Source organism: Sinocyclocheilus rhinocerous, unplaced genomic scaffold (assembly GCF_001515625.1).
Source record: "Sinocyclocheilus rhinocerous isolate Xijiao unplaced genomic scaffold, SAMN03320098_v1.1 scaffold1938, whole genome shotgun sequence".
NCBI lineage: Eukaryota > Metazoa > Chordata > Actinopteri > Cypriniformes > Cyprinidae > Sinocyclocheilus > Sinocyclocheilus rhinocerous.
Genome location: NW_015629065.1, coordinates 543,746 through 568,698, shown reverse-complemented (window position 1 = coordinate 568,698; position 24,953 = coordinate 543,746). Strand labels below are relative to the sequence as shown.

The 24,953-nt window shown below is 37.7% G+C and overlaps 4 protein-coding genes across 9 annotated transcripts in view; 2 read left to right on the top strand and 2 right to left on the bottom strand.

The window, feature by feature from the left end:
• LOC107738695 (DNA-binding protein SMUBP-2-like) overlaps window positions 1-4,950 on the bottom strand; it is a 7,998-nt gene extending 3,048 nt beyond the window's left edge. Inside the window, exons 1-12 of the mRNA XM_016550491.1 lie at window positions 4,776-4,950; window positions 4,475-4,644; window positions 4,169-4,364; window positions 3,862-3,959; window positions 3,593-3,756; window positions 3,290-3,490; window positions 2,087-2,234; window positions 1,812-1,986; window positions 1,418-1,600; window positions 678-796; window positions 490-584; window positions 231-354 (exon numbers count right to left, since the gene is read on the bottom strand). Coding sequence (XP_016405977.1) covers window positions 231-354; window positions 490-584; window positions 678-796; window positions 1,418-1,600; window positions 1,812-1,986; window positions 2,087-2,234; window positions 3,290-3,490; window positions 3,593-3,756; window positions 3,862-3,959; window positions 4,169-4,364; window positions 4,475-4,644; window positions 4,776-4,852 — 1,750 coding nt within the window. The 5' untranslated portion in view covers window positions 4,853-4,950. The remainder of the gene's footprint in view (window positions 1-230; window positions 355-489; window positions 585-677; window positions 797-1,417; window positions 1,601-1,811; window positions 1,987-2,086; window positions 2,235-3,289; window positions 3,491-3,592; window positions 3,757-3,861; window positions 3,960-4,168; window positions 4,365-4,474; window positions 4,645-4,775) is intronic.
• Window positions 4,951-5,282: 332 nt separating this feature from the next.
• On the top strand, window positions 5,283-11,545 carry agk (acylglycerol kinase). The gene is made up of 15 exons (XM_016550490.1): window positions 5,283-5,537; window positions 5,621-5,660; window positions 5,943-6,022; window positions 6,117-6,192; window positions 6,302-6,394; window positions 6,497-6,529; window positions 6,631-6,725; window positions 6,808-6,877; window positions 6,959-7,038; window positions 7,117-7,174; window positions 8,437-8,584; window positions 8,939-9,036; window positions 9,130-9,200; window positions 9,367-9,451; window positions 9,563-11,545. Exons 1-15 carry the CDS (start codon window positions 5,428-5,430, stop codon window positions 9,692-9,694), a joined length of 1,269 nt encoding a protein of 422 aa, XP_016405976.1. The 5' UTR covers window positions 5,283-5,427; the 3' UTR covers window positions 9,695-11,545.
• LOC107738692 (protein LCHN-like) lies at window positions 9,998-17,869 on the bottom strand. Of its 4 annotated transcripts, XM_016550489.1 has the most exons (11): window positions 17,293-17,869; window positions 16,345-16,444; window positions 15,922-16,080; window positions 15,431-15,587; window positions 14,394-14,532; window positions 14,036-14,167; window positions 13,295-13,445; window positions 13,130-13,198; window positions 12,155-12,346; window positions 11,989-12,038; window positions 9,998-11,783 (listed from the first exon to the last, which is right to left on the bottom strand). In XM_016550489.1, exons 1-10 carry the CDS (start codon window positions 17,669-17,671, stop codon window positions 12,026-12,028), a joined length of 1,491 nt encoding a protein of 496 aa, XP_016405975.1. In that variant the 5' UTR covers window positions 17,672-17,869; the 3' UTR covers window positions 9,998-11,783; window positions 11,989-12,025. The 4 variants fall into 4 exon arrangements, with proteins under 4 accessions (XP_016405975.1, XP_016405974.1, XP_016405972.1 ...); XM_016550488.1 differs by having other exon boundaries at window positions 9,998-12,038; XM_016550486.1 differs by lacking the exon at window positions 11,989-12,038.
• Window positions 17,870-19,790: 1,921 nt separating this feature from the next.
• Window positions 19,791-24,578, top strand: wee2 (WEE2 oocyte meiosis inhibiting kinase). 3 transcript variants are annotated; one of them, XM_016550485.1, is made up of 12 exons: window positions 19,791-19,914; window positions 20,353-20,607; window positions 20,730-20,929; window positions 20,993-21,047; window positions 21,175-21,344; window positions 21,474-21,595; window positions 21,705-21,851; window positions 21,968-22,030; window positions 22,760-22,845; window positions 23,001-23,171; window positions 24,190-24,338; window positions 24,431-24,578. In XM_016550485.1, exons 2-12 carry the CDS (start codon window positions 20,362-20,364, stop codon window positions 24,564-24,566), a joined length of 1,545 nt encoding a protein of 514 aa, XP_016405971.1. In that variant the 5' UTR covers window positions 19,791-19,914; window positions 20,353-20,361; the 3' UTR covers window positions 24,567-24,578. The 3 variants fall into 3 exon arrangements, with proteins under 3 accessions (XP_016405971.1, XP_016405969.1, XP_016405970.1); XM_016550483.1 differs by having other exon boundaries at window positions 19,794-19,914; window positions 21,935-22,030; XM_016550484.1 differs by lacking the exon at window positions 19,791-19,914 and adding an exon at window positions 19,986-20,079 and having other exon boundaries at window positions 21,935-22,030.
• Window positions 24,579-24,953: the final 375 nt, after the last annotated feature.

Sequence of the window (24,953 nt, the reverse complement as noted above, 5' to 3'; positions counted from 1 at the left end):
ATGTTTTATGACTCTCAAAGCCGTGATTCCCATTCACTTCCATTATATAACTGATAGACTGCAACGGTTTGAGTTAAAAATCTTCGTTTGTGTTCTACTGAAGAAACAAAGTCACCTACATCTCGGATGCCCTGGGGGTAAGCAGATAAACATCAAATTTTCATTTTTGGGTGAACTATCCCTTTAAGTCAGCCAAACTGAATTTACTAAAAGCACAAACTCTGGCGTACCCTTCCTGTTGGACCTGACTAATGACAACACCACTGCCTCCTTCTCTCTGCCCTGGAAGCCATCAACAGACTTGATCTCCAGCTCTGCATGTTTATGAGACAGCTTCTGTCTCAAAAGATCCACCTTAAACAGACAAAATCTAATTTTTTTTAATGCATGACTGCTATTTTTACTGAAACAGCAGTGAAGTCACTGCTTTGCAGGCATATATATAAAAATGTGCTCTTTTACACATCAGTTCTTTGAAAAGTACCTCACCTGGAGATTATAGGGTGCAATAATCGCAATGTCCTTGACTTGAACTCCAGCCTCAGTAAGAGCCTTTATATGAAGAGCCACAATGTCTACCTCTCCTGTGGAGCAATAGAGAATTAAAAAAAAAAACATTCAGAAGGCATTTCATAGCTTAATTAAGCACTAATATTGTGTTTGGAGCTGATATCAACCTTGATTTCCTTTGGACTGCTCATCTGTTTCCTCCATTTCATTCAGGCCACAGCTTGCAGTGTCAATGAGCAGAAGAGGAATTCTGGTTTCCTCAACATCAGCAACACCAGCCAGGTCTCTGTTCAAGATGCAATCAGTTATCTTCAGATGTATTTCTCTATATATAGAGGTTGCTAGCAGACTTAAAATATACACTACCATTCAAAAGTTTGGGGAAGGTAAGGGTTTGAAAGAAGTCTCTTATGCTAACCAAGGATGCATCTATTTGATCAAAAATATAGTAAATATTGTGAAAGGTTTCCATTTTAATATATTTTAAAATGTAATTTATTCCTGTGATGGCAAAGCTGATTTTTCAGCAACCCCTACTCCAATCTTCAGTGTCACATGATCCTTCTAATATGCTGATTTGCTGCTCAAGAAACTTTTCTTATTATTATCAATGTTGAATATTTTTGTGGAAACGGTGATACATTTTTTCAGGTCTCTTTGGTGAATAGAAGTTAAAAATTCTTTGAATAAAAATGTAAATCTTTTGTAACATTATAAATATTGCTACCTACTGTTACTTTGTTTTGATACATTTTGATAAATTTTTGCCGAATAATAGCAACTTACCCCAAAACTTTGGACTGGTACTGTAAAAAAACAATCAGTTGAAAAAACCTTATAGAATCCCCCTCAAACAATGTACTTGGAATGTTTTTCAGAAACAATTAACATATTTTATATTACATACCTAAGCAAGTATTTCTCCACTGAAGTGTGTGCGATTAGTTTGCCCTCATACATCTGCTCTGAAGCCCACTGCATGATGGCACTATTCATACGGTACTGAGTGGTCAACATTTGAACCACTGAGTCTCCGTATTTCTTTATCAGCCTCTCCATTAAGCTGACAGACAGGCCTTCAGATGCAGCACTGTGAAAGATATAAATAACATTTATTACATTTCAACTAAACATTCATGCAATTCATGTAATAAAAAACATGAATAATCTGAAATACTGACCAAAAATATCATGTATATTAATAGTTATATCATGAAAAGAAACCGTTAAGAGCTCATCAAGAATAGATACCATAAAGCAAATAATTCACAACCGTAAGATATATTCCTTTTCCTTCATACCTCTGTGATTTGATCGTTGGTGGCAGCTGTTTGTAATCCCCAGCCAGAATGCACTTGCGTGCTTTGAGCAGAGCGATCCAACAGCTGCTCTCTAGAGCCTGAGCACACTCATCTATCACCACCAGGTCAAAATGATCATTGGGAAGATGTTTGAGAGGACCATCATCAGAGGCTCCTATATTACGCAAATCAATCATATCTGAGTTTAAATCAGGCATAAACAAACAAACATATCGCATAATAAAATTGATGACTGCTAAGAAAGGTTTCCTTACCAGTGTTAGTTGCTAGAATAACATCGGATCTTTTCAGGATCTGAGTGATAGCTGTTTCCTCCCTGGTCTTTAGCTCTCGCCGCAGTTCCCTGATTTCCCGTCTCAGATTGCTCCATTGGCCTTTGTCTCGAGCCTTCTTCATTTCATTCTGTCAATGCATTTATTTATTTATTTTTTTAATTTTGACTATTACAACAAGGCCCCAACACATATGTGAATACTATATAGTCTTCTGTGTCATATTGGATATGCACATTTATAAGGTCTCTAAATTATCAACATGTTCAAAACTTTCCTCATAAACCTGTTGAACACAGTCTTCCACATGTGCCTTCTCTCTAACTGATAGTTCATAGTTTTTTAGCAAGTAAAAGACCTTTTAAAATAATCATAAAACGGTCCACTTCTGGTTGTGATACACATGTATTTTTGCTGTGAAATTACAGATTTTTACATTTCTTTTATATCGTTGGTAATATTTTAAGACGAACACTTACTGAACTGAAGCAACTTAGCTTTACTTGATTATCCATACACCACTTTTAGAAAAATCATGTTAAATGTGAGTATCAAATCTTTCAATCATTATTGTATTGCATGTTTTGCTCCCTACAATTAAAACTACAGAGCTTTGATCATAAAACTAAGCATTTAAATATCATCTTACAAAAGGTCATTGCACACGGAGTCCGAAATTTTCGCACGTTAAAAAATAAATAGGACCTCACGCTGTGTCAATCACGTTTACACACTGTCTCCGAAACTTTCGTCCGTCATAAAAAAAATCGGATCAGGTTCGATTTTCTGCGTTTTCGCATCCGTAGCAAGCATTTTGATAGGAAAGGATGACGAATATGAAAAAAAAATTTCGGACTCAGTGTGCAAGGACCTTAAGACACATTATTGGCAGCTGTAGAGTGGCAACTGATATATGCATCTTACGTAAATAGGTCATATATACAATACATATAATATTATATACTGTATATTATACTTATATTGTTATAAAAAATATATTTATTAATATTAATTGAAAAACATTTTTGTGAAAAGTTTTCTATGAAGAAAAGTGCTTGTGATATTGTTCTTTGAAATAAATTGCATCTAAAGCAATTTTAAGTGTGGCTGAAACAATTTTTGTTCCACCTAAATGTACCACTTGAACGAGCAGCTCAAAACAATTATGATAAAACAAAATCTTACAAAAGCTTTGTCCATGTCTTTGCGAATATCAGAAATGATATTGGTGTTGTCACTGTGTGCAAGGACCGCATCCAGCGAGTGCTTCTGAATCGACTCGAGCAGACGGGCTGGGTGACCCAATCTTAAAACCTTGACCTTGCTCTTTGCCAGGCGCTCCACCAAGTTATCAACAGCCACATTGGAAGGAGCACAGCAAAGGACCTGTTAACATTTACTTAGATGTTCACCACAATACTGCATCTATACTACATCAAATAATGTATACCTTAATGAACCAAATTAAGAGTTTGATATCTTGCTCACCTTTTGTTCCTGTTTTACTGCCTGCAGGATTACTTCAACAACTGTAGTGGTTTTGCCAGTTCCTGGTGGTCCATGTATGATTGCAACATCTTTCTGAGATATCGCAAAGGACACAGCCTCTTTCTGAGAATTATCTAACCTAGTGTTGCTAAATTCCAGTGCATCTGCAATAAAAGAAATACAAACAGACTTAAGAGCCCATTGTACTAGGGTTTGTACAATGCTGTATTTTAGATCCCTTTCACATGCCACTCCGTGTATATGCTTACGCTGATGTGATAATATCCCTGGTTCTGAGTAACCAAAGAGGACACTGATCAGGTGAGATGCAGGACCACTGCCGTATCCATTTAAAGACTTCAAGGCACTGCAAGTAGGAAATACATCATGAATGCAACAACAATTTCATTCACACAATTACATGTATAAAAAAATAACTGATTGAATAAACCTGTGTATGTAGAGCATATTTCATCAAGCTAATTTTTTTAAATCCTAAAAATTAGAGACTAGATTTCTTTGAGAAAAAACTAATATTTAATGATACTAGTTGTATGGACTGATAAACGCACATACCTTGAGAGTCTCCTGTAGGTCACATCATTTGCCAGCTTCATTAGATTGTAAAGTCCATCTCTGTCCAAGTTCATACAATCTTGCGTGTCATCAAAAGCCACCGTCAGTGATGCTTGAGTAACACGTGTCACCACACCTGAACCCAACTGAGACGGCTGACCCTGACCCTCTGCCTGATACAAACCTATAATATCACCTATAAACAGAATACAAAAGATAGTAAATAATATTTGAGTTAAAATGTGAAGTGGCTCATTGGTCAGTATTGTATGAAATCAAGTACTTCAATAGAGAAGAATGTCTCACCAGGTCCAAAGGTGTTGCTGGGCAGAACTGAGGGTCCTATACTTTTCCTGGGTTCAAAAACTACCAGGAGTCTGCCATACATGCCAGTGTGCTGGCTTGCGATCTGAAGTTTCAGCAGGTACACTCCTTTGTGCTGTAGATTCTTGGGAGATAAATTCTCCCGCCATGCTCTGACAATAAAAACAATATTTAAACAAGAAGTTCCTCATAGTTGAATACATTTGGGTAATGGAAATGAATAGCTATCTAAATACCAATGAAGAACAAGTGTAGAACATAGATATATATAGGTATCATTTACCGTGTTTCTTCTAATTCAGCTTCTCTCTCTTCTTGCAGGAGCTCAAGAGTCTTGGAAACGAAGTTTTCAACCTCCATAGCTGTCAAATCAGCTCGATGGATAACTAAAAGGATATGCTTGACTCTTCCTCTGCTTATTTACAACTTATATAATAAACATTCAAATGTTTATAATGTAAAAATAAAAATAATTGTGCTTACTGACAAAAATGTACGGCTGTCATGTCTGTTTATATATTACAGCCATAGACTGTATAAAAACAGATTACAGCGCATGCCCTTGAAAAGGTCCGTCTCTAAATTCAATCCCACTCCGTACAGAAGATCCAGGCACTGTGATTTCGTCACGAACAGAAATGGTATTGAACTATTAAAACATAGAACGACTACATAATTATTTGAGATATATATAATAACATTTATTGCAAAGGTAAAGTACAAAATATTCACATTTTACGACAAAATTGATGCGGAACGTATATTTCCCCCCTTGAGGAGGAATATTGTTGTTGCACCGGTCATGCTCATCCTTTGAGAGAACGATGGAATGTCGACGGTGAAGATCTACACTCAATTCTTGTTGCGTTTAGCCGTGCAATAGTGTACCTTAATTGGGATATCTAAAAAGACTTGATTTACAGTAATACAGAATAATGGCTCGAGTAGTGAAAGTGTTTCGGACGTTAAGAAATCACTGGAAAAAATCCACATTTGCTGTGTGTGTGCTGTCGTATGGAGGACACTGGCTATATGGAAAGCACTGGTTTGTGTTATCTATCTATCTATCTATTTGTCTGAATGTATGTATGTTTGTCTACCAACTCATTTGCTGTACTTTTTTCACAGTGACAATGTGCTGCGACGAGAAGCATGTATAGAGGCCAGGGTAAGGAATATGTAGTTTGAAAATAACGTGCTCATAAATGTCATTTTAATATTTGTTAGTTTTATTTTTTTTCCATTTTTATTTCAGTTTAGTTATTTTAGTACATCAAGTTAAACTAAATGAAAATGAGAACTGTTGCTTTGGCAACTAGTTTAAATGAAGTAAGTTAAATAAATAACAAACTTCTTTTTTTTTTAGTTATAGTTTTAGTTAACTGTAATGACCCTGATACCCAGTACTCGAAGGTTCATTACAGTTAAATATATTGTATGTGATTTCCAGGCATTTGGTCATCAGTTAATTGGACCTCAGGAGCATCTGAAGAAAGCCATAGTCATTCTAAATCCTGCTGCCTGTAATAGGTATGATTATACACTTGGCCCTCACTGTGCCATAAATCAGTTTTTTTAGCTATGTCAGTTCATTTGTGTTATCATAGTTATATTTTCTCTGCAGAAAAGCTAATAGTTTGTTTGAGAAGAATGCAGCTCCCATTTTACACTTAGCTGGTGTGGAGGTCAAAATTGTGAAGGTAACATCCTTTATTGATTTAAGTGCTTAGGTCCTTTGGTACAGGTTCTTTTTGTATGTATTTTAGTGTATTAATAATTTGTGATTTGCTGTTCAATTGCCTGTAACAGACTGATTATGAAGGCCAGGCAAAAAAGCTCATGGAATTGATGGATCAAACAGATATGCTGATCATTGCTGGAGGTGATGGGACATTACAGGAGGTACAAAAGTATCTTCATAAAGTGGGATTATTTAAAAAATATATATATTTCTGACAATTTGACCATATTTAAATGTTTGCATGTGTTGATTTTTTCACACAGGTGATAACTGGCTTACTGCGCAGAGTTGATGAGGTATTTACTAGTAATAAAAAAAAGTCTTGTTTAAGTTATTAAGCTATATTAAGTTATTGCACATTCCAGAGTTTGCTGAATTTGAACTACTGTAACCACAGGAGACCTTCAGTAAAATACCAATCGGTTTCATTCCTCTGGGTTCCAGTAACTCTTTGAGTCAGAGTCTACATCTGGTTTCTGACAACAAAGTACAGTAAGTTTCATGAGTTCACTTTTCAAGAATTTTTTTGCCAAAGTGTGTTATGATCCGATGTCATCTATTTCTGGTTTTTCAGGCACATTACCTCTGCAACCCTGTCAATACTGAAAGGAGAAACTGTTTCACTGGATGTTCTGCAGATAAAAGTAAATTTGATTTTGAAAAGAACTCATTAAGGTTTTCAGCTTTTTTTCACACAGAGTTGATTGTGTAATTTCTGTTTTTAGAGTGAGAAGGAGCAGCCAGTGTTTGCTCTGTTTGGCTTACGTTGGGGTGCATTCAGAGACGTCGCTTCTTCTATCAGCAAGTATGCTTAGAAATTTTTTATTTACAGCATAAATACAAAATGCAAATGTGTATTTCTAATGTGAATTTTTCCTTGAAGATATTGGTACCTTGGCCCCTTGAAAACAAGAGCAGCACATTGGTTTAGTAGCCTTAAGGTGAGTGCTGCTCTTTGCATTGTTTTTAAAGGAGTACTTCAATGACATTGATAGCTCAGTTGCATCATATATTAAGGCCTTCATGTGAGTTAGTATTGGATAGATCACAATATCTTCTCTCTTACAGCAGTGGCCACAGTCTCACCAGGCCTCCCTCTCCTATCTGGCTCCTGTACCTCGTCCACCTGACCTTCCCACTGAATTTTGTATGTATTTTAGTGTATTAATAATTTGTGATTTGCTGTTCAATTGCCTGTAACAGACTGATTATGAAGGCCAGGCAAAAAAGCTCATGGAATTGATGGATCAAACAGATATGCTGATCATTGCTGGAGGTGATGGGACATTACAGGAGGTACAAAAGTATCTTCATAAAGTGGGATTATTTAAAAAATATATATATTTCTGACAATTTGACCATATTTAAATGTTTGCATGTGTTGATTTTTTCACACAGGTGATAACTGGCTTACTGCGCAGAGTTGATGAGGTATTTACTAGTAATAAAAAAAAGTCTTGTTTAAGTTATTAAGCTATATTAAGTTATTGCACATTCCAGAGTTTGCTGAATTTGAACTACTGTAACCACAGGAGACCTTCAGTAAAATACCAATCGGTTTCATTCCTCTGGGTTCCAGTAACTCTTTGAGTCAGAGTCTACATCTGGTTTCTGACAACAAAGTACAGTAAGTTTCATGAGTTCACTTTTCAAGAATTTTTTTGCCAAAGTGTGTTATGATCCGATGTCATCTATTTCTGGTTTTTCAGGCACATTACCTCTGCAACCCTGTCAATACTGAAAGGAGAAACTGTTTCACTGGATGTTCTGCAGATAAAAGTAAATTTGATTTTGAAAAGAACTCATTAAGGTTTTCAGCTTTTTTTCACACAGAGTTGATTGTGTAATTTCTGTTTTTAGAGTGAGAAGGAGCAGCCAGTGTTTGCTCTGTTTGGCTTACGTTGGGGTGCATTCAGAGACGTCGCTTCTTCTATCAGCAAGTATGCTTAGAAATTTTTTATTTACAGCATAAATACAAAATGCAAATGTGTATTTCTAATGTGAATTTTTCCTTGAAGATATTGGTACCTTGGCCCCTTGAAAACAAGAGCAGCACATTGGTTTAGTAGCCTTAAGGTGAGTGCTGCTCTTTGCATTGTTTTTAAAGGAGTACTTCAATGACATTGATAGCTCAGTTGCATCATATATTAAGGCCTTCATGTGAGTTAGTATTGGATAGATCACAATATCTTCTCTCTTACAGCAGTGGCCACAGTCTCACCAGGCCTCCCTCTCCTATCTGGCTCCTGTACCTCGTCCACCTGACCTTCCCACTGAAATACCACCCCGGCCGAACCTCCTCTACCGCATCTACCGCAGACTCAAGAACTACTGGAACCCTCCTATAGAAGGTGGTTTATCACTTTTATAGACATTTCATCATATAGAATATAGCTTATGGATATTAGCATTCTAATATTGTCTCAAAGCAGGTTCAAAACATAATCATTTATAAAACATAAATCGTTCATTCAAGAACAATGTCTTCAGTCATCAAGAGTCTATGCTGTGAACTTCACATACTTTTGAAAATCCAGCATTTAGCTGATCCTGATAAGTGCTCGTTGTTACAATTGTAAACACGGTGACTTTTTCCATTTTGTGTGTTTTATGAATCAGTCCATGGGTGTGACGTCTGAGGCTGAGACTAAAGGATGTCTAACATTTTAATTCATGTTTAATAATAATATATTTTCTATTGGTAGAGCCACCGAAAGAGTCTGAGCCAGAGCGATGGGAGAGCAAAGACATTTCCACATTGGAGCTCACAGTTAGCACACACAATAAGAACCCTGTCAAGAGAGTGAGTACTGACATAATAGTTGCTCTTCATGGGAATGTATGTATTATAAATTCAATAGAATTTGTCCTGATTGGTGTTGTTTACTGTCTTCAGCGTGAGGACGATTCTATGGTGATAACTCTGGACTCACACTCCCTCACAGTTGGTCAGTTCATCACTGAGGGGTGAGTGTCATTCACAAAACTGCTTGTGAAAGGAGAAATGGAAAGTTTACCTCATGTTGAATCAGTTGCACTTTTTTGTCTGCTGAATTTCAGTGAACTTAAGTTAATTTGCCATTAGAACCTTTCTAGGTTTTTGGGTATGAATGAATAATACTTTGTCATTCAGAACTAAGAAAGTATTGAAGCCGATGGAGTCCATAGAAGATGCTTCGCAGATAGAGGCCAGTGCTGCTAGTCTCAATCTCCCAGAGGTCAGTATATTATTTGAAAAAGTTTGGGGGACTGATTTCTTTGTAATCATCCATTGATCTAAGCTGTGATGCAGCCATTATGATCTATTACTTTTCTTCTCCTGTCCACAGGAGGGTGCCGGCTTTTATGACATTGACAATGAGGAATATGAGGCAATGTCTGTGGAAGTGAGACTGTTGCCACGGAAACTGAGGTTCTTTTGCAGTGCGGAGCGCAGAGAGCAGCTTGCACAGGCTCAGTGATGACAGTGATGGTTGTGTTAATATGTGTAGAGGAGCCTGAGGAACTGCTGATGAAACTGGAAAACATATCAGTTACAACAAAAAGAGAAGTCAAATTAACTTTTGAGTTCTCATAAAGGTCACCATACTCTAACTGAACAATCTGTGGTCTATGGACTTTAAGAAACAGCAGTTAAATTGTCATTTTGATGGTTTTTAACAGCATGGATGATGTTATTAACTTAATACAGGCATAATGTTCAGGTTTACTTTGAATGTTTTTTTTTTTTTACTAATATTATCATGAAGATAATAATGCAAAGATGGCTCAAGAACTTGCTGAAGAAACTCACATGATACTGAATGTGTCTGACCAGATGAGGACCAAGAATAAAAGTCATTATCAATCTCTTATTTTGCTTATTTTAAGACTTCCCCATGCATTTGTGATAATCTTGTAGCTTCCTTCAGGTAAACCAGTGTTTTGTTTTTCTCAAATCAACCCCCAAATACTGCACAAACAAAGCATGTGATAGAAAAGAAGGAACAGTTTATTTCAAAATGGCAGTGAATAAGAATCACTGGCTTTAAAACAACAGACACATGCTGTTAGTTTGTATTACTGTATAGGTAGTGTGTAAGACAGAGGCATTACACTAGTGCTTTGTGATACTAGTAGAGTAAAACCCAACATTCTTTGCGCTTGTTATTGTGACAAAGACTTGTGCAACACTTAGATAACTCACAAAAAATATCACACATACACAATACCAGACAACCTGTACAATAATATACATTTCCATTCATTTACAATAGGACACTAAATAACCAACCCACATCCTACAAGAGGATGGTTTCAAAGATTTATAATACAGAAAGTTCTCTGATAGATAAGAAATGTAAAAACAGTATTCACATTTAATCAAATCTAGGTTATAAGCAACAGTATTATTTATTGTTAATTTAACTATTTTATTTCACGTAATTTAAAGAACTTCATCCATCAAACTGACAAACCCGAGTGCCTGCACTCATTCTCAAATAATCAATTGTCATTATTTTATTAGAAGGTTGAAAATTTGATGAAAGGAAACTGTAAACTCAAAAGGTCAAGTAAATACTTTTCTTTTAAACTTCACCAGCTTTATGAATAATTTGAATAATTAAGTGTCCAGTTAGGGTTTTCACAGGATGAACGTATAAACGCACACAAAACCACAATCAATCAGCCTTGTGAGGCCAGTTTGCTGCTGTTCTCCAGAAATGATCGACCCAAATACATTTAAATAAGAAACCCCAAGTATATACATATTCAAAGTCTTTAACAGGTAATAATCAGGAGCATTCACTGATGACAGACAGGAATAGAATCACATTCATTTCTTTAGAGCAAATTAAGGGACTCAAAAAGCTGAATGTAACATTTCTGTGTCTGTTTAAATCATATGTGCATCAGACTGTGCATTAAATGTACAATTTACATTCAATACCAAGAGTGACAGTGATTAAAGGCCTGTCCAGAATGAACAAATACACATTTTATGCTTCAATTCATTCGTTTTCAGTCTGTTTAGTAAGTGTAATAACAGCAAATGCTTGAACAGAGAATGGCGTAGACAGCATTGAAATGACAGTCACATTCATCAGATATCATTTGGGTAGTGAAATAATGACTGAGAACCTTCTACACTGTTGTTCACTCCAATTCATATACATCAATAAGTGCTGTGCCAAACTACAGTAGCGAATTGATTGTGTCTATGTGTCCATGCACAATAAAAATCCACAAGTAACACAACAAACAACAAACACAGTGACTGATGTCTGTTTTTTCCCAAAATGAAATGACTGTTTACATGTACATGATTAAGTGTGGCAAAGATTGTGAAAATCTTCACCATCACAGTACTGTGTGTAATATGCAACATCCATAAAAGTTTTAGAAATACAGATATGACATTCAAAGCAGACTTTACCAAACCGCTGTTACCAGCATAAATACGTGGATCCGGGAAGTGAGAGTTGCCCCGTTGATGGACCGTTTTTCCAATTCTCTGGTGTCCAAGTGAAGCAGATTTATATTCACATCAGTTCCCCCAGACAGCACTGGCTAGAAGAACAAAGTCACAACTGAAGACCACACAATAAAAAGCAGTAGAGAGAGGCACAGAGATCATCATGTTTTGGAAACAAGTCGAGTAGAAATCCAAGATGGCTGGAAGGATACTAAGCACATAAGATAGACAGACAAGCAGAAAGACGTCACTGGATTGACTGGCTGCAGAGTGCACAAAAAGCCTGCAGACGGATTGCACCTTTTGGTGTTGGCAGTATCAGTGCGGTCCAGAGGGGTCAGGAATGGCTCCTGAGATAGCCAAGCCAGAGAAAGAGAGAAAAGAAAGCAGGTAATCAGTAGGCAGTGTGTTGTAGCCCTAAAAGAAAATGGGCTCCAGAGAGAGCGGCAGAGACTGAGAGTCTTACGGGCAGCAGGGGTTGTCGATAACCAGCATGATGTCGATGCCGTAGATTTCCAGCAGGTCGACGAGAAAACCGCGGTCACCCTGAGGATCCAGCCCCATGGCTCTCACGTGTTCAGCAGTCAGGGTAGGATCGGCGCTCCCCGCCACCTCAGACAGGGTCTGGAAGATTCTGTTGTTTTGCTCCATGAAAAACCTGGATCACAAACAGAGGGAAATTCCATACAGATTAATCACAGCAACATAAACAGTAATTTTCCATTGGTTTGCACAACAAAACACAAAAAAATTTAATAAATAAAATTAAAAAACAGAAAAACAGTGGCCTTCCATAGATATATTTATATTAGAACATAAAAAATTGTGGATTTGTAATTGTCAAATAACTTACTATATGCAATCATATAAATTGACAACAAATACACTACCACTGAAAAATCTTGGGCCTGTAATTTTTTTTTTTAAAGAAATTTCTACTTTTTTCCAGGAAAGATGCATTACATTAATCAAAATTGACAGTAAAGACATTTACAATAAATTGTTACAAAATGCTTCTATTTCAATAAATGATGTTCTTTTGTACTTTCTATTCATTGAAAAAAAATATTAAGCAAATCAGAATATTAGAATAATTTGTGAAGGATGACAATATTACTGTTTTTATTGTATTTTTATCAAATAAATGTATCTTTGGTACGCATGAGAGCTTTTAAAAAAAATATTACTAACCCCAAACTTTTGAACTGTAATAATGACAATTATTATCTATTATTATTATATTATGCACAATTCAAAGTATGAAAATATAGTATTGCATTTCCATCAGTTTCCCAATATTATCGCTTAATCAAGGTTAAAGAAAGTTCAACTATTTTCACAAAAAGTTTGTGTTCTTCCAAATACTCTTTCGGTCTCATTCAAATTTGCTGATGTGATAAACTTCCATCATTGTGCTGAGTCGTGTAATTCCATCACGTACAAAATGAAGAGGTCTTCCTCATTAGATGTGCAGTCTCCATCCACCTCCTGAGAGTACAGCAGCATCTGCCTGTAAAGATATCAACATCATCATATGCCTGTGGAACAATATATTTTCAGATTGTTTTTCCTCATAAGCTTTTGAGATTTTAAAAGGCTGACATACCTTTGCTCACAGAGCTTGCGATACTTCTCTCGGTCCGCACTGTTGAGTCTAAGCAGAGGCTGGAGGCTCTCTCTATGTGTCTTTACATTCTGATTGTCAATGTAGACATCATACAGCTTCTTCTTTTCCTCAAAGATCTTCTCTGTTGTACCTGAGAACCCAAATAAAAATTACTCAACTGATTTATTCTTACTGAGAAACATTCTTACTAATTTACCAACTACTACTTATGTTGGAAGTAAAGGTTCTTATTTCCTCATTCTAGATGTAGATGTTATTTAAAGATGTTATTTAAACTTTACCACTGATTTCTAGTCGTGTCCTCTTTTGGAAGGCCAAACAAAGTAGTTTCGCTTTCACAACGAAAAAGCGTCACACACTGCAGCCTAGAGTGAGCAGAGGCTGGGGGCTAGAGTGAGGAACGGCCGTAGGGCTAGAGTGAGCGGAGGCCGGCTTGAGTGAGCGGAGGCCGGAGGCCTAGAGTGAGCCGCTGCCTAGAGTATGCGGAGGCCGGCATAGAGGAGAAACAATAATGTACAGTATGTGGAAAATAATGTGTTTTTTTAACCTTAAACCGCATAAACACATTTCATTACACCAAATACATAAAATAATGTTCTTTTTAGCAACATCATATGACCCCTTTAACATCCATTGTTTACAACCGTTAAACCTTTTTGTGCCTGTGGAATTATGAATTTTGCCTCCAACTTTAGTCCTTTTCTTGACTGAGACACTTACAGGCCACGTAAGACAGCTCAGTCTCAAGAGCGGAGATGTCCGCAACATTGATGTAGAAGAAAGGGCGGAACTCCGGAACAGAAACGCCCATCCCAGGAATGGATACATTAGCAAGGCAGCAGCAACAGTATACTAAGAGATGCAAGTCAAAAAACATAAAGTATCAAAATAACCATGAGTTATAACGTGAAAACACTACTAGAGTTACAGACTATAAAAATGCACAAATCAATGACAATGTGCAAAAGCATGTACATGATCTTTATCAATGGATTCTCAAGCTATCTTGAATTTGTTATAAAAAATATGCATAGACATTAAGACAGCCATGTCTTAATAAATGGGTTTCCACTCTCACCCCGATAGCAGACCACACCGACAGGGGGAGGAGAGAAAATGAGGATGCGTTTCCTGAGCAAAGCAAACTTCCACAGCACCATGATCTGCTCTCCAAAGAAGCGGATGAACTGGGACATGCAGCCAGCTGGGTGTGTAATCTGATCGGTGGTGGACAGAGAACATAAAAGGGACATGATTTGTGCTTCTGATCTCTTATTAAATGATAGACACATCACATATATTAAACAGGCTCTTAAAGTTTATAAGAAAACATGGCAGCTTTTATATCATAAAAAATTTTATATTAATGAAATATATTCATTTATGAAAAAAAATATTATTATAATAATAGTTAGAGATCATTCAGTGAGAGACCATTCAGCCAATAATCACAGGCGTTTGGCTGATTAATAGAAGTGGTCATTCAATCTAGTCTTATTTTTTTAAATCCCCTGACAGGCTAGTAAATTCATAATGCAATTATTCAAAGTTCAAAGAACAATTTAATTTTCAAAAATATTTTTTATGTTTGTGTACTTAATACCGGATATCATTCATTTTTTTATTATATTTACCACCAATTTTATGTCACTATTACTATAAAAACCATAAACATGGATTTAGAAAGTGCATCTTTAAGACTGAACAAGGCTTTATTTAACAAACAGCATAACAAAATCTAGTACTGAGTTAAAGTATACCTCAGCATATTTTTCAACAAGAGTATGGAATTCTTCTTTAACAATAGAGGATCTTGTGGTTTGTGGACAGAGAAATTTGTCTCACAATAGTTTTTTTCACGAAATTAAACTCGCCCATGCGTATAATGCTGCTAGGAGTTGCAGAAGTATTGCACCCTGGTTAATCAGTAACATGAAATTCCCTGAGTGGCCTGGCCTAGATTTCCTCAGAAACTAGAAAAAGACACATCAGAAAAAGGAAAAAAATCTAATTATCTAATACTACTGTCATTAAAATATATTTCATTGAACTGGAATTTAATGGAAGCTGAAGCTTTGATTAGTGACAGATAATGCTGGGTTTATATCTTCAAACCTTCATCTCTGGATGCATGCAGCGGTTGACTATGGGCCCAAGAGCACTGGTCGGGCAGGCTGTGACCAAACCGTTCCCTCCCGGAGGCAACACTGCCTTTTTATCCTCGTAGAAAGCTTCCAGTGGAGAGTATTGACCTGGACACTGCAACTGGTGCCTTCAAGAAAGCATGTGCAGACTGTTGGTGTTGTCATAAAATGCATTGCACTTAACAGGAAGTTGCTTTATTTAGATGCAGACATTGAGCAACAGACATTTTTAACGCAGTTGATCAACTTTATATTACAATTTTGCATGCTGCATATTACAACCTTAACTGATTGAAGAAGAGATGTAGTGAAGTGAGTCCAAATTAAACAAATTCCATGTCACATCGCATGCAACTCAGAGCTTATGTTTAATACATAACATCTTAAAATAGAAATGATGCGTGCAAAAGAGTACAAGAAAGAGACATTACAAGGTACAACGTGAAGCAAGCATGCACTTACCGGACTTGATTTTCCAGGAAGTGCATGTAACGGTATAGCAGTGTGTAAGAAGGAGACAAAATCCCTACAGATTTCATCCGAGCTCCTCGTTCCAGCTCACTCTCCACGGGCATGTTGGCAAAGCACGCTAGTCCAAAGTAACAGCCTTTACGAAAATATCTACAAAATAAGACAAGCACATTTAATCTGGATTAATCTATATACATACACACAAAATTAACATGTTTGGATGAAGATTTGCAACTAATAACCAAACAGTTTGCCTCATGATTACAAAACATCTTGAATGAATTACTCATTAGAAAACAAAACTATATATATATATATGGTAGGCCTGTGATATAGATATGCATTATTAAGCAAAATGTTACAAATGTCCTCTGTCTCTTATATATGCAGTGGCATTATGAAAGAGATTCCCACATGAAGTCACTTGAGATCCGATGAGAGCCGCTTGCCATAGACTTGAACTCTACTCCCTCCAGATTCACATCTTGAGGTAGGCACCATTCTATCATGTTCCCTGTAAAAGACAATGTGGGCCTATGTAAACAATTGTGAAGCTGTTGGACCAGGTTTTAATCAAACAGTGTTTGCAGAAGAACACAAAACTCTCTAAATGACTTTTTCCACTGAACTCCCTATGAAAAAAAGAGGAAGTCTTAAAAACAGTACAGTAGTCAGCTGTATGACTTATACAACTCTCACTTCATAGTATATTCATTTCCTTACATGTGTTATGACAACTACTATACACTTCTATGACGAGCATGCTTTTAGTTTCTGAATTAAGAGTTATTATTGATGTTTTGTGTAACCTACAGTTAAAAATAAGTGGTGTAACTGTTTGAATATTGTCTCATAAAAAGTGAAAAAAAGAGCAGTCGGCATAATCTTTCATTATTATTATTTCTTAAAAAAAATAAACAGCAAAGAAACATTATTACTACTAACAATATTATTAATTAGATTTGCAATATATTTTTCAAAATATATTAATATTATTTATATATTATTGTTTTATGTCATTTAAATATTTATAGTATTTTACAACTCTCAGTGTAACTAATATACAGGAAGCCATTTTATAGCCATATGACATTAAAATCATAAAACAGAGGACCCCTTCAGACCCTTGTGGATGATTTTCAAGATCATTAGGATGTTAAAAATATAGTACGTTTTACTAATTTAAACATTTGTAGATAATCGCTTTCAACACTGTGTGAAAGTATCATGATTATAATTATAATATTTCTAAGAACTCAGCATGTTTTTAAACTAGATTTTTCAAAGATTTCTCCTCTTCACCATCATCATCTCTCTCGGATATTGTTTTACAATTTTACAGTATTTCACAGTTAACCTCACCAGATCTTGTGTCGAAAGTCACAACAAACACTGCAACAATTTGGTCTTTTTCTTCCCATCCAGTGATCCTCCGATCCCTGACTGACAGTCCATGAAAGGCGCAGTCTCCCTCTTCATCAGTGGCGGAAGCATCTCCTCCCGGGCCGCTGTGTTTCTGGGGAGAGTGTGCACTTTCACCTGAAACAGCTGGTACACTATTCGGTCTCACCGGGCTTGCGTTCAGGGAGATATCTGTCCGTACACCGCCCTCGGTCGGGTAGCTAGACAGACCGGAATGTACTGAATCCTCAGTCTCCGGTGATGGAGCCGTTGGGGCAAGTTCGGCCGGGGGAACCTCCTCCCAGTCCAGCAGCGGAGCACGATCCGACTGCTCCACCATAGTGTTTTCGATATGACTATCGAGAGGAAATAAACAAAGCCGTCGCACTCGATACCGAGCGGTCAGTCAAAGCGACAAACGTTACGCATGAAACGGAACATAGCGTTTGCAATTCAAACGATCCCTAAATGTAGTAATCCAGACAGGGTAACAGACGCTACCCAGGCGTACACTGTTTTGATGATGTCACACACTTCCGCTCACGTGGTGCAAAAGGATTATTGCGATCAACCAACTCCCACCCGAAAAATAAATACACATTATGATGTTGTCTGTGTGCGCACGCAGTACACTAAAATAAATACGCTGACGACTTTTGGCGACCATAATTAGCTTTCCTTGACAGTCAGATTTCATGCACAAATGTAGCTTTTTGGATGTTTAATAATACATTGAATTGAATTTTTAAAGAAATAAATAATATATCTATAATCTATTTCTTTGTCGTTTATACAGTTTTGATGATTAGTGGTGTTTCAAGCTGGAGCTTTTCTGAACCGCGTGACCACTTTACTGCTTTCAAAAGGTGCGTTCGACTTCATGCGGCGCCGCGCAAACCGATCGGCGGCTGACTTGAAGCAGTGCATGCCGGTTAGAAATTTTGTCCGACTTGAACCGGCGCCGACTCTACGTCACTGTCACGTGTGGCATCAAAGTACACGTTTATCATGAAAGCATATATACCCCCACTTTATTAGTATTTAAATAGTATATATTTACTTGAACTTTATTCTTGAACAGATGGTGTTGTATTAAGCAGTATATAATCAGTATATATCTGTTGCTCATGAAAACGTTTCTGAAACGTCTGTGTATTTGACAAATATTGCATTTAATTCACTTCATCTGTGATAGAGTATGCAAACACCACGCGAGCGTCACTAATGGGAGCAGAAAGTGTCCGGCTTGACGGCTCCGTTTTCAACTCCGCCCCCGACTGCAAGCGGCTACTCTCGTTGACTGCCGTCTGTAGCGGTGCTTCAAGTTGAACGCACCTATTGACTGACTATACTACGAACCAATAGTATTTGACTGTGGGCTGTGAACTAGCATTTCATTGGTTGAAACTAGTAAACGTATACGCCCCCTTTACTAAACGAGTCGGTCTTCTGAACGAAAGTGACATCTAAAGTTCATTAACGCATATTGTATGCATTATTATTATTATTATTTTTGTTAAATAAACAAAACCACTGGTAAATAAAACGCACCTTAGTATCGATATTTTTTGTTTGAGTATCGATACTTTCGATACTCGCGTCAGTATCGATATATCGATACTTCGGATCGATACGCCCATCCCTAATTAACATCTAGCTCACTTCACAACAAGGAGAGAAAAGGGACTAATGCCGAGTTCACACTGCACGATTTTAACCCGATTTTTCACTCGCCGACAGGTTTTGCAAAATCGCCGACAAATGCCCGACATCGGAGGCAAATCGGTGCTCGTTCACGCGAGTGACAATCACGCAGTGTGAATTATCAAAGACGCGATCTGAGGGAATCGCCGACACGTCGCCGACGCCCATGAAATATTTGGCATGCTAAATATCTGGAGCTGTCGGCGATTCACAATCACGCTGTGTGCAATGAGTTCTGACTGAAAAACACATCGGCGATGACCTACAGCCAATGAGAGACCAAGATACAGGGCAGCGGGAAGTTCGGGGAGGAGTTGAAACGTACAACCTCCTGTCGTTGTTCCATCGTGCAGTGTGAACACAGCAACAACTGAATGCTACCCCAGATAGTCGTTCAGTGTGAAACCAACAGTGATGCGACGTCTTTGAAAATCGTGCAGTGTGAACTCGGCATAAGGGAGTAAAAACATGATTTTGTAAAGGTGACTGATGACCACAAAATGGTGTAAAGGCGATATTAAAACTCATAATTAATTTGGGCTATTATTATGTTTTATGTGCTTAGTCCAGTTATACTCAGAATTTAAAATATGGAGAGAAAAGTGATAACGATAACGTTAGATGTCGTGATCACAAATAAACCGTCACGCCTTCTTACTGGTATACAGAAAAAGGGTTAATGAACTAAAGTTGTTAACGGATCTGAACAAATCTTTTTTTTTTAGTGAACAGATTCAAAAGATTCGAGTCATGAATTAAAATATTTGACACTAGTTAGCGGAGTTAATTAACAGTCGAGCCACTCCGCCCATTGTTAAAGGACCTCATTAAAGTTGTCGCGCCAAGTTCAAACGTGGTGTCCCATGAGCTCATCTCAGGGTAAGTTGAAATTGCTTTTATGTGGTTCAAAACAGCACAATAAATCCATGCGAGTGACCAAAGATATATTTTGAGAGAATCTGTAAATGTTTTGATCTTCTCACAACAAACATATGAGATCCTTGACATATTGAGGCCTACCTAAGGAGACAACTCTCATAACTTGTTTGTGATTATGTTTACCTTACATTTTGTGTCTATGTGTGTACATTTTAAGTACATATTATGTAAAATAAATAAATACAATAAAACAGCAGCTCACAATTGCTAAAATCAAATTTATTGAACACCATAAATAATTGTATAGGCCATCTTTCATCCCGCTCTGTAGTTATCTCTAGTTATCCATATTGATTGATCGTTAATTTACCAAGTTAGTTTAATTTACATGTTAGTTGCCCTTTTTTTCTTACATCTTTGACATTTTTCTGACTGCAGTGGTCTGAAATGGCCTCTGTGAATGCAGCACAGCAGCATCTTAACTTCTCCAGCAGTGGGGAGGAGGACAGCAGTGACAATAGCTTTGATGAATGGGCGCACAGGAGTGTTCCAGTCAGAAGCCCCTGTCAGACACCCCGGGTACAGCGCCACCGCACCAGGAGTATCACGGTTTCCCCCTCCATCCCTACCTCTCCCATTCCGTATGCTGCTTGGAAAAAACTCCGGCTTTGTGACTCCCCCAGTACACCAAAGGTGACCTTGCAGCGCCTCAGTTTCATGTAAACTTTGATGTGATGACCATCTGCTGTATGATTTGCAGTAGCAATACATTTGACCCTGTAAAGAATTGCTCATCGAATTTCCTCTACCCACAGAGTTTGCTGTCTAAATCGACCCTCCCTTGCTCTAGCAGCAAGCCATGTCGCAGTCAAAGTTTCCTTTGTTTGTCTACTGCTTTTGATCGTGTGCCCTCCGTGAACGTTAACCCTTTCACACCAGAGACGGTGCGCAGGAACAGTGAACACCACAAGAGGAAGAGCCAAAGGAGTGATGAGGATGAGGGCGATGCACAAAGGTAACAGCTCTTTCCTTGCCTGTTGAGGAACTAGATTTACATTGAAGTACCATTACCTTACAGATCTAAGGAAACTCAGAACTCGTCAGAGGATGAAAATTTCTTCCTCCCCTCAAAGGTATGGTTTCAAAGACCATTGCTTATCCTTGTCTTTTGTGTAGTAGGTTTATGTCTTCGTAATCCCACCAAAAGCTTTGGCAAATCTCTGTGTTCTCTCACACGGTCTCCCATCTGTTGGCCTTCAGAGGCCAGCAGTGTCAGCCCGCATGTTGTCGCGTTATGAGAGTGAGTTTCTAGAGCTGAGCTGCATCGGCGTGGGTGAGTTTGGTTCCGTGTATCGATGTGTGAAGAGGTTGGATGGATGCATGTACGCCATCAAGCGCTTGCGCAGGCCAATTGCAGGCTCCGCCAATGAGTGAGTCAGTTTTCCAAATTTAAAACCTCTAAGGACAATTCTAAATATGGTTCGATTCTGTATATGGTTTTTGTGCTTCCTCAATGAATCTTAGATTATTAGAATTTTTTTTTTTTTTCTCCTCTTCAGGCAGCTGGCCTTGAAGGAAGTGTACGCCCATGCGGTGTTGGGCCATCACCCTCATGTTGTGCGATACTACTCCGCATGGGCTGAGGATGACCATATGATTATACAAAATGAGTATTGTGATGGTAGGACAGAAGCTCACAAAACTACATTGACGGTCATGTGTTTGGTAATTAGAGTTGAGACTGTTTTTACTTTAACTTGGCTCACTCGTAGGGTTTTTTGGTCTCATAGGTGGTAGCCTCCATGATGCTATAACTGAAAAAGGAGAGCAAGGAGAGTTCTTCAGTGTTCCTGAGCTGAGGGATCTGCTCCTTCAGGTCTCCATGGGGCTCAAATACATCCACAGCTTAGGCCTAGTGCATCTTGACATTAAACCCAGTGAGCTTTGGTCTCTTTCATTGTTTCTGTTACCATTCGATGAAAACTGGACTTGCACATGTTTAAATTTCCATTCTTTTTAGGTAATATTTTCATCTGCATTTCATCAAGTGCAGGTGGAGAGGGAGATAGCGAAGAAGAGGATGAAAGCCCCTCCTCTGGGGTTGTATATAAAATTGGTATCTACCTACCTGTCCATGTGTTTAACTGTTATATGCATAAATGATTTGCCAGTCTTGATTACATATTTGGGTCTTTAGTGACCTGAAACACATTTCTAACATGGATCTTAACTGCCCCAAAAGTAAACTCTCTTGATATTATTAGTGATGCACCAAAATGACTTTTAATCAAAAGCAAAATTAAAGTTTTCATCTAGCTGAAACTAAAACTAATTTTGGTAACAACTCTATATGCTGTTCAGGGTGTTGTGTACCCAGGTAAAAAATGAAACTAGTATAGTAAAGTTGTTTGGCAATAAGCAACCTCGTCATATTTCAGACAAAATGTCACTATTTCGGTCCAATTATTTGGGCCCTCTATTGGCAAAAAAAAAAAAAGGGGGGGGGGGGGGGTTGTTTTAACCAAATATTTTCAGATGCCAAAAATGTCTGTGCATCACTAAATCTAATAATGGCGATTACAAAATATTAAAACAAACCATATTTAATTGACATTTTATTTGTAATTGGTTTTGATGTGTATTGCTAAATTGATGCAATATACAGTAGCTGTATATAATGTTTAATTTATATAGCGCCTTTCCCAGGCTCAAAGACGCTTTACAAGGTACACCAATACAACAAATACTCATTACAAAGAAACCATTTAAGTGGACATTGGACATTTGCCCAATTCAGTAACAAAATAATGTATATATGTGATATCATGAATATCTTGTTCTTTAGGTGACTTGGGTCATGTAACATCCATCTCAAGTCCTCAGGTAGAGGAAGGGGATAGCCGCTTCTTGGCCTACGAGGTCCTGCGAGAGGTATGGTACCTGTTTGAACTTTATCAGTGTTCTGTTTGTTGCAGTTTAAACCATAGCAATCTTAGCCAGAGAACTGATCATATATACAGTGGGTATGAATGGCAAAACAAGCTAACTGTGGATTTAACCAGTTGTCAGCTTTTTTTCCCTCGCAGGACTATACACATCTTCCTAAAGCAGATATTTTTGCACTGGGCCTGACAGTGTTATTAGCTGCCGGAGCTCCACCACTTCCTCAGAATGGAGATGACTGGCACAGCCTCAGGCAGGGTGAGCTACCCAGCCTGCCCCAGGAGTTACCAGCACCCTTTAAAGACCTTCTAAAGGTGCATTTTAGTAAGCAGCACATCTGCGTGGTTCATTGTACTCTCTGTAATGGGTTATTTTTTTAGTTTGTTTCTATGAAGTTCCTTAACTCAGAGTTTACTTCATATTACACTTTCCAAAAAAAATTACAAAAGCCTTCACTGGAGCAGTGCCTTTCAAAAGGTGCAGCTTTGTAACTTAGTTGTCCCTAAATGGTGCATATTAGTACCTTTTGAAAGGGTATAGAGAGGTCTTCAAAATAGTTGTGCCAATAACATTAAAGTCCAACAAATTAATTACATTTAAATATAAAAAGTACAGGGTGTTTTTTTTAATGCATATTTCAGAATTCATATTTACCATATATTGTATTAGTCAGTCTAGGGCAGTGTTGCCTAAATAAACAAATACATTTGTGAAATTGTGACCCTGGACCACAAAACCAGTCATAAGGGTCAATTTTTTTAGATTTTATTTGTTTTTATACATCATCTGAAAGCTGAATAAATAAGCTTTCCATTGATGTATGGTTTGTTAGGATAGGAGAATATTTGGCCGGGATTATACTATTTGAAAATCTGGAATCTGAGGGTGCAAAAAAATCAAAATATTGAGAAAATCGCCTTTAAAGTTGTCCAAATGAAGTCCTTAGCAATGCAAATTACTATCCCTAGTGATTTTTGGCATAAAAGAAAAATCGATCATTTTGACCCATACAATGTATTGTTGGCTATTGCTACAAATATACCCATGCGACTTAGTCCACGTTAAGTCACAATATTCCGTTTCAGCTGGAAATGTCACTACACTGAAATAAAGTCGGCAGCAACTTCCGGTTCATGCAGACTTTAGGTTTTGTGGTCCAGGGTCACATTTATTTATTTTCATTCCACCAGCAGAGGGCATAAAACCAACTATCAGAACGCTAATAAATGTACTTTCCCTACATTCCTGTACATTCATGAAAATTTCTTTTGGTTTTGAAGTTGATTACATAGGATCAGTCTCTAATATGGGCAATACATTTGTATATGATAGACACTGTTGGATCCTGATCCTACTATTAGGCCATCTGCAGCTGCATTGTGTCGTCATGATGTACTGCGCAAGGAGAGGGCCGGCAAACTGGCTGCACAACTTCGTAAGGAATTAAATGTGGAGAAGTTCAGAACAGCTATGCTGGAAAGGTGAGACGAGTTATCTTGCATTGTACTAGAGAATAAGCAGAAGAATCTATAAGCAGAAGTCTTAATTTGCCATGCCTTTTATTTCTATTTAGAGAACTCAAGGAGGCCCGACTGGCTGCTACCTCACCGCAGCAGTCATCACAACCAGGGTCTCTTCCAAGAGCTGGGAGGAAGCTTGTGGGCAGAAGTGCTGCCCGTTCCATGAGCTTTGGTTTCCCTGGATACTAGCACTGAATTCGTCATGTACTGCATGTCATCAGACCTACATACTGTATTTCTGGAATGCAATAGTCAGATGCTTTTGCATTAATCAGCATTTGTCACTGGTGAAACTTCAGATCCTCTTTTTCTCTTAACCCTTAACACCGTCATTGCTCATAGTTTTATTTGGGGCATGAACCGGAGCATATTTGTGGTTTGCTGTTGAATGGCGCATTTATCTTTTCAAATAACTGGTGCTTTTTAATTGTAAATAAAGTTTTTAAATGTTTTGCTGTGTGATGCTGTTTTACCCATTCAATCAGGGCCTGTCCAAATACCCACATTTGTGCTCGTGGCCACTTAAGAGTGTGTGCATGCAACAGGAAGTGTGTAAGACTGCAAGAAGGTCTTCAA

Coding starts and splice junctions, on each gene's coding strand:
- agk (XM_016550490.1), top strand. CDS start 5,428: ATGGCTCGAGTAGTGAAAGTGTTTCGGACGTTAAGAAATCACTGGAAA. Junction 6,395..6,496: donor GTGATGGGACATTACAGGAG/GTACAAAAGTAT, acceptor TTTTTCACACAG/GTGATAACTGGCTTACTGCG. Junction 7,039..7,116: donor GTCGCTTCTTCTATCAGCAA/GTATGCTTAGAA, acceptor TTTTCCTTGAAG/ATATTGGTACCTTGGCCCCT.
- LOC107738692 (XM_016550486.1), bottom strand. CDS start 17,671: ATGGTGGAGCAGTCGGATCGTGCTCCGCTGCTGGACTGGGAGGAGGTT. Junction 13,446..14,035: donor TGAGCTGTCTTACGTGGCCT/GTAAGTGTCTCA, acceptor TTGGGTTCTCAG/GTACAACAGAGAAGATCTTT. Junction 13,199..13,294: donor CGCAAGCTCTGTGAGCAAAG/GTATGTCAGCCT, acceptor ATATCTTTACAG/GCAGATGCTGCTGTACTCTC.
- wee2 (XM_016550483.1), top strand. CDS start 20,362: ATGGCCTCTGTGAATGCAGCACAGCAGCATCTTAACTTCTCCAGCAGT. Junction 21,048..21,174: donor ATTTCTTCCTCCCCTCAAAG/GTATGGTTTCAA, acceptor GTTGGCCTTCAG/AGGCCAGCAGTGTCAGCCCG. Junction 21,596..21,704: donor ACAAAATGAGTATTGTGATG/GTAGGACAGAAG, acceptor TTGGTCTCATAG/GTGGTAGCCTCCATGATGCT.